This window comes from Aspergillus brunneoviolaceus, assembly GCF_003184695.1.
Source record: "Aspergillus brunneoviolaceus CBS 621.78 unplaced genomic scaffold BO95scaffold_31, whole genome shotgun sequence".
In the NCBI taxonomy this organism is placed as follows: domain Eukaryota; kingdom Fungi; phylum Ascomycota; class Eurotiomycetes; order Eurotiales; family Aspergillaceae; genus Aspergillus; species Aspergillus brunneoviolaceus.
Genome location: NW_020290761.1, coordinates 349626 through 366195, shown reverse-complemented (window position 1 = coordinate 366195; position 16570 = coordinate 349626). Strand labels below are relative to the sequence as shown.

The 16570-nt window shown below is 53.1% G+C and overlaps 7 protein-coding genes across 7 annotated transcripts; 2 read left to right on the top strand and 5 right to left on the bottom strand.

Moving 5' to 3' along the window:
* Window positions 1–1575: 1575 nt before the first annotated feature.
* Window positions 1576–2848, top strand: BO95DRAFT_362181 (mitogen-activated protein kinase; the record flags this gene model as incomplete). The annotated part of the gene is made up of 5 exons (XM_025582568.1): window positions 1576–1685; window positions 1739–1934; window positions 1985–2366; window positions 2421–2768; window positions 2820–2848. The coding sequence occupies 5 exons, from the start codon at window positions 1576–1578 to the stop codon at window positions 2846–2848; spliced, it is 1065 nt and encodes a 354-aa protein (XP_025442633.1).
* A 394-nt stretch (window positions 2849–3242) lies between these two features.
* Window positions 3243–4550, bottom strand: BO95DRAFT_442512 (uroporphyrinogen-III synthase HEM4; the record flags this gene model as incomplete). Its single annotated transcript, XM_025586441.1, has 2 exons — window positions 4219–4550; window positions 3243–4054 (listed from the first exon to the last, which is right to left on the bottom strand). Exons 1-2 carry the CDS (start codon window positions 4493–4495, stop codon window positions 3243–3245), a joined length of 1089 nt encoding a protein of 362 aa, XP_025442632.1. The 5' UTR covers window positions 4496–4550.
* Window positions 4551–4776: 226 nt separating this feature from the next.
* BO95DRAFT_442509 (NAD(P)-binding protein) lies at window positions 4777–6539 on the bottom strand. The gene is made up of 9 exons (XM_025586440.1): window positions 6273–6539; window positions 6199–6212; window positions 6071–6133; window positions 5923–6017; window positions 5774–5865; window positions 5583–5724; window positions 5372–5530; window positions 4984–5319; window positions 4777–4933 (listed from the first exon to the last, which is right to left on the bottom strand). The coding sequence occupies exons 1-9, from the start codon at window positions 6389–6391 to the stop codon at window positions 4835–4837; spliced, it is 1119 nt and encodes a 372-aa protein (XP_025442631.1). The 5' UTR covers window positions 6392–6539; the 3' UTR covers window positions 4777–4834.
* Window positions 6540–6684: 145 nt separating this feature from the next.
* BO95DRAFT_442508 (class I SAM-dependent methyltransferase) lies at window positions 6685–7795 on the bottom strand. Its single transcript, XM_025586439.1, has one exon. The coding sequence runs from the start codon at window positions 7550–7552 to the stop codon at window positions 7007–7009; it is 546 nt and encodes a 181-aa protein (XP_025442630.1). The 5' UTR covers window positions 7553–7795; the 3' UTR covers window positions 6685–7006.
* Window positions 7796–8424: 629 nt separating this feature from the next.
* BO95DRAFT_442506 (proteasome regulatory particle lid subunit RPN9) lies at window positions 8425–10098 on the top strand. Its single transcript, XM_025586438.1, has 3 exons — window positions 8425–8798; window positions 8871–9106; window positions 9178–10098. The coding sequence occupies exons 1-3, from the start codon at window positions 8531–8533 to the stop codon at window positions 9817–9819; spliced, it is 1146 nt and encodes a 381-aa protein (XP_025442629.1). The 5' UTR covers window positions 8425–8530; the 3' UTR covers window positions 9820–10098.
* A 131-nt stretch (window positions 10099–10229) lies between these two features.
* Window positions 10230–14011, bottom strand: BO95DRAFT_362300 (rhomboid protein 2; the record flags this gene model as incomplete). The annotated part of the gene is made up of 10 exons (XM_025582575.1): window positions 10230–10724; window positions 10790–11682; window positions 11771–12009; window positions 12059–12389; window positions 12893–13096; window positions 13161–13282; window positions 13338–13403; window positions 13462–13543; window positions 13622–13759; window positions 13819–14011. 10 exons carry the CDS (start codon window positions 14009–14011, stop codon window positions 10230–10232), a joined length of 2763 nt encoding a protein of 920 aa, XP_025442628.1.
* Window positions 14012–14651: 640 nt separating this feature from the next.
* Window positions 14652–15737, bottom strand: BO95DRAFT_442497 (dienelactone hydrolase family protein). The gene is made up of 4 exons (XM_025586437.1): window positions 15598–15737; window positions 15204–15532; window positions 15015–15132; window positions 14652–14940 (listed from the first exon to the last, which is right to left on the bottom strand). Exons 1-4 carry the CDS (start codon window positions 15683–15685, stop codon window positions 14738–14740), a joined length of 738 nt encoding a protein of 245 aa, XP_025442627.1. The 5' UTR covers window positions 15686–15737; the 3' UTR covers window positions 14652–14737.
* Window positions 15738–16570: the final 833 nt, after the last annotated feature.

Here is a 16570-nt window from a genome sequence, read left to right as displayed (position 1 = left end):
CCTGCTACTTACTTACCATCTTTGTCCTCAACTGTCCACGGTCTTATCTGCTGCCTCCGTATCGATAACTGACCTTCCCCTCCCCCCCATTTATTATTGCTCCACGGCGATTCAGGTACACAACTTCCCACGCACGCACGCACGCTCTCTCTCTCTCTCTCCCTCTCCCTCTCTCTTCCCCTCCTCCCTCCTCCTCTCCCTCTTCTTCTTCCTCGGTTCCTCCTCCTTTCCACTGAACTCTCTCTATTCTATTCAATCTTCTTCTTCTTCTTCTTCTCCTCTACTTTCCTATTCTTAGGAAATCCAATTTGTTACTTCAAGGTGAATGCAAGTCTTTATTCTGCCACTCTGTCCCTCTCTCCCCTCCCCACTTGCGGGTGATTAACTTTCCCACTACGGACACTAGTTCCCCTCCACGACTGCCACTATTTGCTCTTCTCTCGCTCACTCACTCTCTGCCTCTGTCTTTCTCTCTCTATCTCCAACCCCTCCACAACACCCGCCGACTGCTAGCTAGTCTGTCTGTCGTTCGTTATTTTCCCTCGCCTGCTCTTACTTCCTACTTCCTAGTCATTCCACCGCCCCCGCCCCCCCCCATCCACTATCCCACTATCCCACTATCCCACTCCCCCCCTCCCCCCTCTGCCCCCTTCTCCGTCGAAACGCCGTGGGTTGGTTTTCCCTCTATCTTTTGTCGCTTCATGTGTATCTTAGTCAAAAGAAACTCGAAACTGACCGCTGTCGTCGATCTAGAACCAGGACAGAAGACACCTGGAAGACAAACCGGCCCAAAAATAGAAACCGGCCTTTGAGACACCCAGCACCAGTAACCCCAATTCTCTCCTCACCACTGGTAAGCTTCTCCTTTTTCTCTCGCCCTCTCTCTTGATCCTCTACAAGGAACCTTTAATAGGGCCCGGTCTTCGGTCCTTTTTTGTCGCTGGTGTGGATAATTGACCAGTTCGTCTTTCTGTGGTCCAGGTCGTCAGCAGTGACGTGGATCGATCTAAGCGCCGTGTGAGCAGTTTATTTGTTCCTTTGATCACCCTCTGCGCCCCTGGATCGTGATCCTACCTGGCATCCCTTCGCCATTTCCTCTTCAAAATCAACGCTACTTCGGAACTTCTGCACACCAACGTGCGTGCGTCTTCCTTTTCCGGTTCGATTGCAGGCAAGCGCTGTACCCCGCTCCCGATCTTCGACGGTTCCCCGACAACGGCCACTCGTCCAGCGCATACACCCTGGCATGCGGATTTGTTGTAATTAGGCTCCAACTGCGCTCCAACCCAGCTTCTTCTGGTAAGCGCTATGCCATGTGTTTGTTGCTTGAATGTGTGATGGGCCCTAGGCGTTATCTCGTGGGCGATCCGCTGCTTGTCTGCATGTGACGAACCACGCCCACCATCACTGCGATGCTTAGGGGCTGTTGGCCTGCTACAGTCCTCCTCCTCATCGTTGGGCTGGCAATTCGGCGATGAGTTGGACTATCACTTGGCGCGGGGTTCATCACACAAAACGCCTGCTTTGGTCGGCATGAACTGACCTTTGCTTAGAACTCCTATCATAACTGTCACCATGGTGCAACAAATGCCTCCTCAAGGAGGATCACGCAAGATCTCCTTCAATGTCTCAGATCAATATGAAATTCAAGATGTCATCGGAGAGGGCGCCTATGGTGTTGTCTGGTGAGTTTTGTCAGATGAACCGAGCGCCGTAGCCGACAACTAATTGGCCTCAGCTCCGCGATCCACAAGCCTTCCGGACAGAAGGTCGCCATCAAGAAGATCACACCATTCGACCATTCCATGTTCTGTCTGCGAACCCTACGTGAGATGAAGCTGTTGCGGTATTTCAACCACGAGAACATTATCTCTATCTTGGATATCCAGCGGCCTCGGAATTATGAGAGCTTCAACGAGGTGTACCTGATCCAGGTAAATTTAGAAGTCATGCAACATGGAAACCCAGCGACTGATCGAACCAGGAATTGATGGAGACAGACATGCACCGCGTCATCCGTACTCAGGACCTTTCCGACGACCATTGCCAATACTTCATTTACCAGACCTTGCGCGCGCTGAAAGCCATGCACTCGGCGAACGTTCTGCACCGTGATCTCAAACCATCCAATCTTCTTCTTAATGCCAACTGCGACCTGAAAGTCTGTGACTTCGGCTTGGCTCGGTCTGCTGCATCGACGGATGACAACTCGGGTTTCATGACGGAATATGTGGCTACACGGTGGTATCGTGCGCCGGAGATCATGTTGACGTTCAAGGAGTACACGAAGGCGATTGATGTGTGGAGTGTGGGCTGTATCCTGGCTGAAATGCTGAGCGGGAAGCCCCTGTTCCCTGGAAAGGACTGTGAGTACCACAATACCGGCGCGGCAATTGACAGGCCATTCTGACAACAGATAGACCACCACCAGTTGACCCTTATCCTTGACGTCCTCGGAACGCCGACCATGGAAGACTACTATGGTATCAAGTCCCGACGGGCTCGCGAGTACATCCGATCTCTCCCATTTAAGAAGAAGATTCCTTTCCGCGCCATGTTCCCCAAGAGCAACGACCTCGCCCTGGATCTGCTGGAGAAGCTCCTCGCCTTCAATCCGGCCAAGCGAATCACAGTGGAGGAGGCGCTGCGCCATCCATACCTGGAGCCGTATCATGACCCGGAGGATGAGCCCACCGCACCGCCGATTCCGGAGGGATTCTTTGATTTCGATAAGAACAAGGATGCGTTGAGCAAGGAGCAGTTGAAGCGTAAGTTGAGAGATTTCGTCTTATGTGGAGCTTCACTGACTTAGTGCACAGTCCTGATATATGAGGAGATCATGCGGTAAAGAAATGACGAGCATATGAATGCGGCTAAGATACCATAGTACGGGGGAACTAAACAAGGCAGTGCCTGTTTGTTCAAGTTCAGTGGGGTTTCATTCGAGCACATAATAACATGGAAGGATAGAAAGAAAAGGATAGGGACAATGCTCGCGCGTTCCACCCTGAGTGATATGCTGCCATTATGGGAAGGGAATATGGATGGAGTTGATGTGATGATTCGGGCATTTAAGCTTGTTTGATATAATGCGAGCAGAGTAGCCTTGACAAGCAGACCAGTACATAAGATGAACTTTTTCAATAACGTCTTTGGGTATATATGCGGTGCAGAATTGCCTGAGGCACTCCACTTACTTCCTAACTGTACATAAACAGTGACCTCAGCTTTCAGTTTCTGGACTAATTCTTCCCCGCCCTATACTCCTCCATAAATTTCTGGATCCCCCTCCCGACCCCCTCGGGACTAGGCTTCTCCGCACAGACATCGGGTTCAAACCCGACCCGATTCCTGAGATAATCCCTGGTCGTCGGACCAATGGTCGCGACAAAGAACTTTCTGTTGTTATCCTTTCGACCTAAATCCCCATCCTCATTTTGTGATTCCAACCCACCGCCCAGAACCGCTGACGATGACGACGATGACGAAGAAGCATCCACCGTCTCCAAAACCCTGACCATAGCCTCACACCCCGTCGGCGAAAACACCACCGTCCAGACCACTTTCTCGTCGTCTTCGTCCTGCTGTTTGCGCTGGAACGCATCCCGCTCCGCGCGAATCCGCGCCCCAAACGCCTCCTCAAACCCGGCCATCACCCCGGTCTCGTAGACCACCAGCTCCTCCACGGGGATGCGGGCGTCGGGCCGCCGCGCCGGGTCCATCAGGGTCTTGGGGATGATGTCGCGGCGCTGTTCGCCGACGAGGAAGAGGAGGGGTTTTCTTGCGTGGTTTGGGGTCTGGGTCTGGGTATGGGTCAGGGTCTGGGGATTTGGGGGGCTGGTGTTCGCATCTGGGTTGCCCGTGGTGTTGCCCGTGGTGTACGTCGGGTAGTGCGAGAGGATGAAGTGCGCGAGGAGCTCGCCGGTGCCCGTGTCCTGGCCGTGGAGGGTGGCGTTGGGGAGGTAGGTGGTTGTCAGGGCGGAGAGGGAGCGGTGGGTTGCGGGGCCGACGGTGTAGAGGGGGAGGGTGAGGGGGGTTAGACTTCGGTCTGGGTCTGTTACGAGTGGGTAGTGGTATGTTAGCGTTGAGTTGTGGATTGGGTTAGGTGTGGTGTGGTGTTTGGGGATAGGGAGGGAGGTGCAGGGCTGGGAAGGTAGGATGTAGAGGTAGGTGATGACGGTGACGGTGACGGTGGTGGTGGTGATGGGCCGGACATACCGTCGATGCCCTCGAGGACGTGGGCGAACCCCTCCACCGCCCGCTGGCTTGTGAAAATGATGCCGCCGTATTTCTGGTTCGGATGGCCCGCGCGAAAGCCCCCCGATACGAGCAGGTCGTGGATGCGTTGGAGGTTGGTCGTGTGGAAGTGGTGCTCCAGCACGGGGATGAAGGCGGGGCTGTAGTTTTGGCTCGTGAAGAAGTCGTCGTAGCCGTCGTGCGGGGTGGAGCGGGTTTTGAGGAGGAGGATCGGGGTGCGAGGGTCTTGCTCGGCCATTGGTCTTGGGTTTCTTGCTGGTCTGGTTTGTTCTTGGGTGGGTGAGGTGCAATTGGAGGGAATGGCAGGTGGGAGGAGTTTCTGGTGGATGGAGGAGTGCGGAGTGCGGAGCGGAGCGGAGCTGAGCTGAGCTTGCGCCCCGGCCGAGGTTCCCTAATCCTCATACTATTACTGGTACCACCAGTCTTTTATAGCAATGCATGTATAGTAGTGTTGGGTCTCGTGGATTCATAGGCGTTCATAACGAATATTGAATTAAGACACTTCTTAAAAGATACTTGAAGCAGCTACACAAGGAAATCAATGGGTCTAGCATGGTATGTACACTAAAGAAAAAGACTACTGGTCGTCGAGAACGTGCAGGTACTTCTTCTCCTCCTGTCTCTCCCGCTCCGTCGCAGGAGGAAGATCGTAGTAGGAGGAGCTACGGTATCCAAGCTGCGACAATTAGCCGGTGGTCCACACACCTCACGAAAGAACAAACTTACCAAGTAGTGGAAGGTCAGGTTGCTGATCTCAGCAGGCTCGATTCCAAGATCCTTGAAGGTCTTGGCGTTAGGGTCGATCACCTGGTCGATGAACTCGCGCTCAACCTCGTCGGCTGAGCCGATGGGCCACCAGAGATACTTGTTGAGGTAGTGGGCGAGGGGCTTCATGATGGCCTTGGGCACGTTCACGTGGCGGCGGTGCTTGACAATTTCCTTGTCCACCAGCTCCGCGATCTCGGCGGTCGAGTAGTTCTTGGGGCCGTAGAGCTCGAACGTCTGACCGACGGTGCTGTCATCGTGCAGCATAGCCTCGAGGGCAGCGCCGACATCAATGGCCTGTGCAAATTGTCAGCACGACTCAAATCATGACTTGCTCAAAGCAACTTACGTGCACCGGCCAGTAGCGCTCCTGCATGTGGTTGGAAGTGAAGACGTTGGTCGCACGAGCGAGCTTGTGAAGGAGGTTGTCCTCGAAACCGAACATGGGCGCGGGGCGGACGATGGTGGTCTCAGGGTAGATAGAGCGAGCAATCTCCTCACCCCAGGCCTGCAGCAGTCAGCACCTATTCGTCAGCGGGAGAAAAACCCAACAAACGAACCTTGGTAGCGAAGAACTCGGAAGGAGAGTCCCGGTTAGCGTTGTAGGAAGAGACGTGAATGAAGCGATCAACATCGTACTTGGCAACAGCCTCGACAATGCGCTCCGTTCCATCGACGTGAACGTCGTTGTAAGTGAAGTTCCTGTGTGGAGATTAGTATGGCGCATTCAAGATAGACTTATGATACTAACTTGGTAGGATATTGGCGACCAACAAGGTTGTAGACAACATCGGAATGGCGCACAGCCTCCTCAATGGACTGAGTGTTGCGCAGATCGTATTCCTGCCGGACCGCCGAGTTAGAGACTCGATTACCATGCTCGAAACGAAGGTGTCATACGATGAAAGTAATTCGTCCGAGATCACCAGTGACCTTCAAGTGTCTCTTCGTCATCTCCTCACGGTAGGGGACAACAACGCTGCATCCCTGACGAGCTATGTCGGCGTCAGTCTCTAGCTCTTTCGAATCGACCATGGGTCCAACCTACCGAGCTTATTGACAATGTAACGACCGAGGAAACCAGTAGCACCGAAGACAGTGGCGGTGTGACCTAGATGATATGAGCTTTCTGGCGCCGACGCGAGCGGATAATGAAACGAGCAGAGGGCGAAGTACCTCCCAGAGACGACCTGCGGCAGGCAAAAGTTAGCATCATCCCACGACCATGACCCCGGTACATGCGCTCTTACCGTCCACCTTGAACCTTCAAGATCGGCTTTCCGGTCCGAGTAATGGCAACATCCTGGAGGTTGCGGCGCTGGACCTGGAACTGAACCCTAGGGGCGGGGACGAAGGCCCTCGAGGCCATGGCGGAATTGGCGGCCCGGCAGCTCTGCATGGTCTCAGTTCTGCTTGCGAATCTGATGAGACCACCGGTATGCGTCCGGATCGGTGGTTGGCGATGGACAATGGGGTGGTAGAGGGGAGAGAGCCAAGCTCGACGTCAGGACTTGTGCTCACAGCTGGTAGATGTTGAAAGTCGCTGTCCAGAATAACCTTGGAGCGGGCACGGGACTCTGGCGCTAGTCCCTTTTCGGCACACTCCCTGGCCGATTTGCACCTTCTTCAATTGTCCGATCTCCCTCCGTGTCGCCTACAATGCTCTGGAAAAGACTGTCAATATGTAGGATTGTGATCATACAGTCGCCTTACTCGAGCACCTCGAATATTTATCCATTCGACCACCTGTCATGTTCAATCCTAACCCCGAACACTTGATCTCCTGCCGGATCGCGTCTGACTATTCGCGAAATATGATTGGTTGACTGACTTACAGCGTCATGGCGCATCTACTACGACGCAACTTAGACTACCTATTGATCTGGTGTCGAAAAGAACGTACAGTACCCAAACTGGCGAAAGCAAAGCATGCATGATACTCGGTTCATTACTCTTTGGACTGCAACCATATCACTAACATTGTTCAGCAGCGCTGTCCCCGAGCGAGGAATAGGGCTTTTGGCAGCTTCTGATGAACCTTGAACGCCATCTTATGCTCCAACACCTCTCTTTGAAAACCCAGGCCTACTCCGGCTTCTTCATAGAGCTGCTGGATGCGCTCTAGTGTGAAACCATGGCTGCCGATTGTGTGTTCGGCGTCGCCAAAGTCAAGCCTCCCATGAGCTGAATCATGCTGCTCGTCATGGTGGTGGTGGTGGTGGTGGTGACGGTGATGGTGATGGCCATGATGGTCGTGGTGGCTCTCTTCTGCCAGGATCTCTAGGACCAGAAGCACACCACCTTTCTTGAGGCGCTCACTCAACCGCGCCAAGGCCAGCTCGGGATTCTCAAAGTGGTGCAGCGCCATGCTGACCACCACAAGGTCGAATTTGGTGTATTCATCTGCGGACAGTTCCTCCGATACAGACTCGGCGAGAAGATCAGCTTTGACTCCAGTCATCTTGTCTGCTAGACCCGCTTCCTTCGCATTTTTGTTGAACTCGCTGATCATGCCATCTGAAACATCCATGCCGACGATCTTGCTTACGAAGGGAGCTAGAGTCTGTGGGTTGTCAGCTTCGTTTCTTTGATATAGCTGATGCCATAGGGTTGGAAAATTACCATGGATATAGGACCCGGTCCGCAGGCATACTCGAGCATCTTGATCTCCTTACCCCGGCCAGACTCGGTGTCGGTCCAGGTATCACTGATCCACGCACGGCGGTTAAGGACCTCTGCGCAATTCTTCTTAATGAAATCCTTGAATTCGTCATTGTAGGTACTAGCCATCTTGCTATAAATTGCATAAGTACCTTGCCTGTTCATCCCAGGAGCTTGTCACTTACTCGAAGTACTGGCGGTTTTTCTCGGTGAAGTCAGACATGATGATGGTATTGATTGGACAATGGTACAAAGGCAGAGGTATTCATAACTTGGGCCGATTGGAAGATAATAGGAGAAAATAGATCAATTGATGGTTACAAAAGAGTCCTCTATGAATAGAACAATACGCCCCTATTTATACCTTTTTTTCTGAGCCAAAAAGCTTTGGGTACCCTAGTTGTAGATGTCTCAGAGGGCTGCTCGGAGAGATATCGGACACTTATTGCTACCATTCTGGGGTTGTAGTAGAGACTCAAGTCTGGATTGGTCCATCCGAGTAGTATTGTCAACATTAACCCATACCAAGAGATGCTATACAATTCAAGAGCCGAAGTATATTCTGGGTACAAGGACGGATGGTAGTTTCGGAAAAAATTCATGCTTGATGTTTGTTACTGAAATTGATGATGATGACGATGTAGATGGGGATCGATGTCATGTGCCTCACCGCCCGAGCATCAAGGCGGATGTTCACCTCAGCTCCGCTGCGCTGCCACCTTCAGATCAGCTTCCTTCTATCTTCCCCATCTCCGATTGACGTACCCCCACCTCTCACGACCCTTGATTCCTTCTTGATTCCTCTCTCCTACCCTTGTCCCACATCCCATCATCCCCCGGTTCCATCATGGAGAACCAAAGGATCACCGATTTCCTCGCCGACCAGCTCCAGCAAGCTCCCGAACAGAGCCAGGCCTTGTTCCTGACCTTCGAAGACTACTGGGAGCGCAAGCTATGGCACCAACTTACCGATTCCCTGATTGAATTCTTCCAGCTACCAGAGAGCGGCCCCCAGCGACTACCAATATTCAAGAACTTCGTCCTCAGCTTCGCCGACAGAATCAACCAGCTCAAGTTCGTCTCGCTGGGGTTGATGGCATCGACGGAGTGTGCAGGTCTGTTTCAACTGCGCCCCAGTAGCTTCCGACGAGCTCCAAACTGATCAAAACTGGGCGGATCGTACACAGATGACAAAGAACGCCTCTCTTTCCTCACATCGCTGGCCGACAAGGTCAACAAGCCCGACAGCCAAGATGCTTACATCTACGCCCTCGCCGACGTCGCCAACGTCAAGCAACGACTACAGGACCTGGACGGGGCACAGAAGGACCTGGAGGTCTGCCAAAAAGTGCTAGATACCTTCGACTCGGTTGAGACCGTTGTGCACGCTTCCTTCTACAAAGTCAACGCGGACTACTACCACGTAAGGGGACACCCTTCGCTATCTCCGCACCCTTTCCCCTCCCCCACTAACAAAGCTCCCAAAAACGACAGGCCAAACAAGAATTCGCCTCCTTTTACAAGAACGCCCTCCTCTACCTCGCGTGCATCAACCTGGAGGACCTCAGCGACGCGGAGCGGGTATCGCGGGCCTACAACCTCAGCGTGGCGGCGCTGGTGTCGGAGACGATCTACAACTTCGGCGAGCTGCTGCTGCACCCGATCCTGGACTCGCTGAGCGCGACGCCGCACGGCTGGCTGCGCGACCTGCTGTTCGCCTTCAACCGGGGGGACCTGACCGCCTACGACGTGCTGGCCGGCAACGTCGCCAAGAACCAGCTGCTGGAGCAGCACCGCCTCTTCCTGTACCAGAAGATCTCGCTCTCCGCGCTGACGGAGATGGTCTTCCGCCGCCCGCCCCACGACCGCAACCTGACCTTCGCCGCCATCTCCGCCGAGACCAAGGTCAAGCCCCAGGAGATCGAGCACCTGATCATGAAGGCCCTCTCGCTGGGCCTGCTCAGGGGCGCCATCGACCAGGTCGCCCAGGTCGCCCAGATCCACTGGGTCCAGCCCAAGGTCCTGGACATGAAGCAGATCGAGGGCATGCGCAACCGCCTCAAGGACTGGGATGCCGGCGTCAACCAGCTGGGCCACTGGATCGAGGGGGTCGGCAAGGATGTGTGGGCGGCTTGATAAAATGAGATAATTTCCAAAGATTAGAACCAGATACCTTAACAACTTCAGTACCGTCACAACAACAACCATGCTATGTCCCACCACCTGTTTCTCAAGCCTCCCCAATCATTTACTCTCCCAACCCCTCGTAACGTGAGAACAGTAAATCATCTGCAGTTCATGTACGAAGTACTAGACTTTTTCCATATGTCACTTACCATATCTCAAAGCGTATGGAATGGCACCTCCCCACTTGAATCCGACACCATAACAGATATCCAGGAAAATCCGAACCACATAGAAGTACGACGAGGGAATTCCATAGTAGCCCTAAAAAGATTTATACTATACAAAGCGTTCAAGCAGACGAGCAAGTAAAGCAAAGCTATTTGTATGATGCTCTACCTATCCTTTAGAAACAAAAAGCCCTAGAACAGGGAGAACCCCAACAAAGCACACCCAGTCACCCAGGCGGGCCACCAGACACACCAGACCACCACCTGGGTCCACATGCCCCAGACGTCCCACCCGAAGGCCGCCTGCGTGAGGACCGTCTCCACGTCGACCCCGACATACCGGCACGCCACGAGAAGGACGATGGGCGGGGACAGCACGTTCAGAAGGACGAGGCCGGCGACGGCGAGCACGGCCCGCAGGGGGCGGGAGGCGGTGCGCGGGTCGATGCGGTTGACGAAGCTGAGCGGGGTGCAGAGGAGACCGATCATGAAGGACAGGGAGAAGTTGAGGGTGGCGAGCGTGGAGAGGAAGAGGCCGAGGACGAGGAGCGAGAACGATTTGATGAGCAGGGATTGTTGCGACTGTTCCCGCAGGGTGGTCGTCAGGCCGCGGGTGAGGGAGGCTGCGAGTGCGATGGGCAGGATGGCGTTGATGGCGATGCTGGCGTAGGTTGCGGTTGGGTAGTACTTGTGGTTTGAGATTAGCATGTGAGGTCTTTCTGGTCAGAGAAAGGGTAAGGACGGGCACGAACCTGGTGGTGGATATTGTTGAAAATGTAGAGAGGGATGAGACCGAGGAGGTGGAGGCCGACGACAAGGGTGAGCGGCAGGGCAAGTTGTCGCTCGATGATGCTGTTAGAGTCGGTTTTGACGGCTGGTTGCTGCGCGGTGTTCGCACCGGACTTCTCCGTCGAAACAGCCACTTGCTTATTCGTCTCTCCTGCGCTTGCTGCTGGAGGCTTGACGGCAGCTTGCTCCGAGCCGAAATAGTATCCCGTCCGCAGCCAGAGTGCGATGGCCATAATGGTGAAGTTTCCGGCGATCAGCATGGCACTGGGTAGATAGGTACCGATGCTGACGAAGCGGTTGGTTTGCATAAGCAGGTAGAAGAAGAAGCTCTGATGCAGATGCTCCAGGAGATTGTTCAAACTGCGACAGAGACCCTCGATGGTACGGCCCAGTGCCATCTCATCCTGCCAACCGTCGCCCTTGGGCTGCAGCGTGATGGCGTCGATATGGTATGGCATGAAACTGCTATGCGCACCCGTCGCGTAGCCGAAGCCCTGCTTGACCATGCCTCGCAGAATCGTCTGCAGCCGCATCTCATAGCTGTCATTGTGGTCCCACATTTCTTGCAAATTGGAACCAATACCCATTTGGCCACCAGCAATCGATACAGCCGTGTTGAACAGGTCCAGATTGGGCAGCTGGCCGTTGACACCATCGTAAAGAATATGAAGTGATTCAAATCGATGATCGAAGGGATACTCAATGACCAAGCCTCCCTGCAACGCGCCGCTCTTCAATGGCAGCGGCTGCACAAATGCCGGTTGCATATCATGGTAGGCGTCAATCCACGCCTGGGTGCCCGATTTACTATCCGGTGGTAGCACGAAGATGATATCCTTCGACCATAAGGACCAACCTGTAAGGCGTAAACCCGGTCAGCAAAAATGGAAGCGTCTTCTGCTGCTGCTGCTCCGCTGGACGAAGCCGGAAAATCAATCACGCACGTTTAAAGTATCCCGCCAGCGTCAGCGCAAGGCTTACACCATTCAGATTCAGTTCGTCATCGGCAGTTCTCCAGGCCGCGACAAGCACAATGGCTTCAGTAGCGTCACCCCGCGGTGCTTGGATAATCGCGTAGACATTCTGCCCCTGATGAGTGATCCCCGATGAGGTGTACTCGTACTTCTGCGTCGCGACTTTGAGTCCTGCAGCTCGCAAGATCGACTGGACCTTATCGGAAACACTGAGCTCGAATTGAAAACCTCCATCAGTAAGACATGGCCTTTCTCAACGGAGCGGAAAGGGTTATTGGGCAGAGAAAGTGAACGTACGCCGGGGTAAATTCGTCGTTTCTGCTGTCTTGCTCACTTAGCGTCTGGCGCTCCAGGATCGCCTCTAGCTCCTTCTTGTATCCCCGGAAGATGTGCTGTTCACTGCCGGAGAAATATGCGTGGACCTGACCGGGCAAGAGCGCGTTTTCGGAGATGTACGTTTGGCGGGAGTAATCGTTGAGGGGAAGGAGGAGCAGCCAGACGACGCCTGCAACGATGCAGAGGAAGGAGAGAATATGCGGCAGGTGGACGAAGAGGAAATGGGGATTGCTCCGCAGTTTGCGGATTGCGGCTGCCATGGTTCTGGTGTCAGCATGACTTTGAATCGATCCGAGGTGTTGTTTCGCCCGCGGTGGGCAATCCGGGGTGAACAAGGTGGTGATGGTAGCAATCGGGGATAAGCAGGGCCGATAGAGAAAGGCAAGAAGCACGCAGAAACTCTTCTCACTAGTGCCCGTGGTATTGAGCCATACTCACATTTTAGAGCCATGGAGGTTGCGACATCTAGGGACTCCGTCCCATGGAAGAGTTGTTGATGCTACAGCTGAACGGGTACGGAGCCATCAATCGGCGGCGATTTGGCCAGAGCAGCCCGCGGATTTACGTCAGCCGCTAAGTTAAGTTAACTATTGTTGATATGATTGACACCAAGCAATGCAATCACATTAAATAATATTCACTCCTTCCATAACTAGCTTTTACACATTACAAAGAGATCCACGTATAGTAGAATGTATAATATATGCACAAGAATGATAGGCTAGAGGATAACCCGTCTACTGAGTTCTCAAGCACCCAGACGCTGCGAGGAGCCCAGATAGCTCATGGGAGTCGCCCTCTCGCCCCCGGCAGTCGTGGTCGGAAGAACACCATACCGACCAAATGTCTTCTGGTCCACCGAGACATAGTGTGGCAGTCTTCCCAGAAGGTTCAACTTCCCTTCAATCCATCTCAGAACCTTCTCAGGGGGGACGAAAACTTTCAGGTACCCGAGACCGACTAATCTAGTCCGTTAGAAAAGTGGAAACCAGAAGCAAGCGGGTGCACAAGGCAGAGTACTTACACAGATAGCCCACGAAGATGGCGCAGAGATGGCCCAGGAGACTCGCATTCTGGACGAAAATCGAGACCAGGCCACAAGCAAACAGGGGGGAGGTCCACGTAGGGATCTTGTACGGCCCAAGGCTGACGTATCGTCAGTTCAGAGTCCAATGCATAAGTTCCGAAATTTTTGACCTACCTGAAGTACGGGTTGGATTTAAAGGTTCTTATGGCTTCTGACCCCAGGAGCAAGAAGACCCAAACACTGAAAGATCTGTTAGACGCCCCTCGAGAACCCTCAATACCAGGCCAGAGTCACTCACCTGGCACCAAAAACTTCGGTATTTCTGTGCAAGACGAATCTCTCGATCAGAATATACGCGCCCGCCGGAAAAGTCGAAAGGGCTGATGTGTAGTCACCGCAGTTAGTGTCTCTGCTGTAGCAACAAAGCCGGAGTATGGTCGGGGCTAAATTTGACTTACGGCCAAAGAACAGAGCGACTGCAGTCAATGTGCCATGCTCGGCCTCGAACCGCTCCAACAATGGGGTGAGAGCCAGGAGATTCAGGAAGGCATGGAAGAATCCGAAGTGGATGAATGGGTATGTGTTAAGTCGATACACTGTGTTCTCATGTCAGATGTACGTGTACTCCTTGCAAGAGTCTGGAGGCTGTTCATACTGGTGCCAATGTTGATTTCCTCTGGTATCAGCGAACCCCATTGCTTCACACTCCACACCGTCTGCAATTCGAGTAACCAGAACACGATAATCGCTAAGAGCACAAGCCGAGTGAAAAGAGGGAGGCGAAGAACGTAGGACCGGACCCTCGATGGGTTGAACGGCAGTGGCGGTAAAGCGGCCGGAGTAGCCATGATGTTGGGTATTCGAGTTGTAGATCACAAATTATTATGTTAAAGCACAGAGTCGAGCTAGACCGTGGAGCTTGAGATTTAGACACCAATGTTGTCTCTATGGAATGAGGGCCGGTCGAGACTTTTGCAGGCGTCAAGCGCACGGTCGTTCGAGGGGGCAGTGGATCGGTTCGGTAGTGGACGCTGTCTGTCAAGGAGAGACTGGTGATCCGAGCTGGGGCGAGAATCGACGTTTGGAAAGGTGTAGCGATAGATCAAGGGTGTAAAAGATGACTGCTTTCGTCAGCCCAACACGCCACGGGAAGGGATGAGAGGTAAACACGCGACAGGGTCGCAAGAAGCCAGCAATCAAGCCCGCACGAAGCAAAGGGGGACATACAATCGACAAATTAGCGCAATTGCCCCGCAAGTCAGGGGAAAGGAAAAATCCACCGGCGCAGTGCTTCCTCAAGTGTGTTTGTTGGCTCTTCTCGCTCCGGGACAGTAAACGCTGACTTGTTCTCGCCGACGGCCTTTTTCCCAGCGCCAACCACCAGGGTCACGTGGAACCATCCATTCTGTCAAAGATGCTCGATCTTAGTCTCAACTTACTTCAACCATTGCAGGCGTCTATAATAAAGAAATGCAGCATAACTGAAGCCTGTCATTACTCATGTCTGTTCATTGACTAATGATGGAAATTCTAAGGGCATCCGGGCCCACATTATGTACAGTACATTTAAGCATTTACAGGTACTGGCGGAACCAGGCAATGGCCTGGCAGAAAGCCTGCTCCTTAGCCCACTTGAAGTGCTTGTTGCTAAGGTCGGCACGAACAGCGAAACCGTGGGAGACGCCGCTGAACAGATTGATCTGCCAGGGCTGACCAGTCTTGATCAGGGTGCCCTCGGACTCGTGACGAAGCTCGGTGGTGAAGATGGTGTCGATCTCTGTTTGAAGATGGGGTGAATTAGCAACGAATTAGGATGCGAGAGGGCTCCACTACGAGAGCGTAGAAGCTTACCAGCAGCAGCAATGGAGAGAGGACCGGTGATAGCGCCGAGCTCCTCGTGGGTAACGAAAGAGGGGTGGGCATTGAAGCCAACATCGACCTTGCCCTCCTTCATGAAGCGGCAGACGTACTAATGCACATTATACTGTTAGCATGTCTACAATGTACAGCGACTGGCTCATCACTGAAGTGAGGGCTCACCTTGGCACCGAAGCAGTAGCCGACAGCAGCAAGTCTCTTGACACCCAAGTCACCCTTGACGTACTTGATGGCAGCCTCGACGATAGGGTCAACGTTGGCAGGCTGGTGGTTAGGGAACCAAGCGCCAATGTCGAATTTTCCGGCCTCCATCTCGGCGACGGGGATGGCGTCGCCGTTGAACAGGTCGGGGATCACGCAAAGGTAGCCATTGGCAGCGTACTCATCAGCGAGCAGCTTGGCGTTGTTGAAGAGACCGAAAATGTCACTCAGGAAGAGAACAGCCTTCTCGGGGGTCTTGTTGTCCTTGGGGTAGGTGATGTAGTAGTCAACTGCAGCATAGACCCCGTCAGTGGGATCATTCCCTGCACACAAGAGCCTGGTAAAGGCAACCTACCGCCATTGACGTTCTTGACCTCACCAACGGGGGTGCCTTCGTGCTTGAAGCCCTGGGCACAGCAAGCTCCGGGAGGATTGGACGCCATTGTGATGTGTAAAGGTTGGGTGGGGGGGGAAGAAGGGTGGATGCTTTGAAAGAGGTACTAAGATATGAAAAATGGTTGGATACCAGGAAAGCCAAAAGGTGAGATACGGCTGGATATATACCCTGAATTTGCCCCGAATTGGAGTAATTTGCGCATGCAGTGGCTTCGAGATTCCCCTCTATTGCCCCCCCACTTGTTGCCCCTCCTAGGGAAAGGTTCCCACGGTTATATTAGGCAAGCCACCGAATGGCGTGGCCCTTACTAATCCTCGAATTCACCTGACATCATGGATCGACTCTAGAATTTCCGTCGCAAAGCAGCATATTGCAGCCTGTTCTCTTCGAATTTCCACATTTCGTGTGATGAAGCAACTGACTATAACATCAAACATGTTTCTCTGTTTGTGAAACCATTCATATATGAGAGAATTGAGACAGTGATAATTCAACCGGCCACTTGCCAAATTGCCGAGGCGGCAAGTTCCTCATGCCGACGTCGGGCCAACCGTCGCCATTCTCTTTTTCTTTTCCTGCCCACTCTTTTTCTTTTGGCTAAGCTTTGGTAGGCTTCGGACTTATCGGCTTAGCCCCGGGATCAGCACCTGTACAGCTACTGTGTATAACTACAATTGCCCGGCAGCAGGGCAAGTCTCAAACATGTTTATAGAAATACTTCACATATCTCGTCACCGAGTCAAATTCAAAACATGTCGGGACCAATTCTGCACATAGTACTAAATGTTCATATATTAAGCCCTGATTGTCAGGTATCAACTTGCTAATTAAATGGCCATCATATCCTCCTCATTATTGCCTGAAAGGTTCAAGCAGATCATTCATTCGTGGTAATCACATTAAGACAAGATCCATCGCAGAAAGGCCGTGG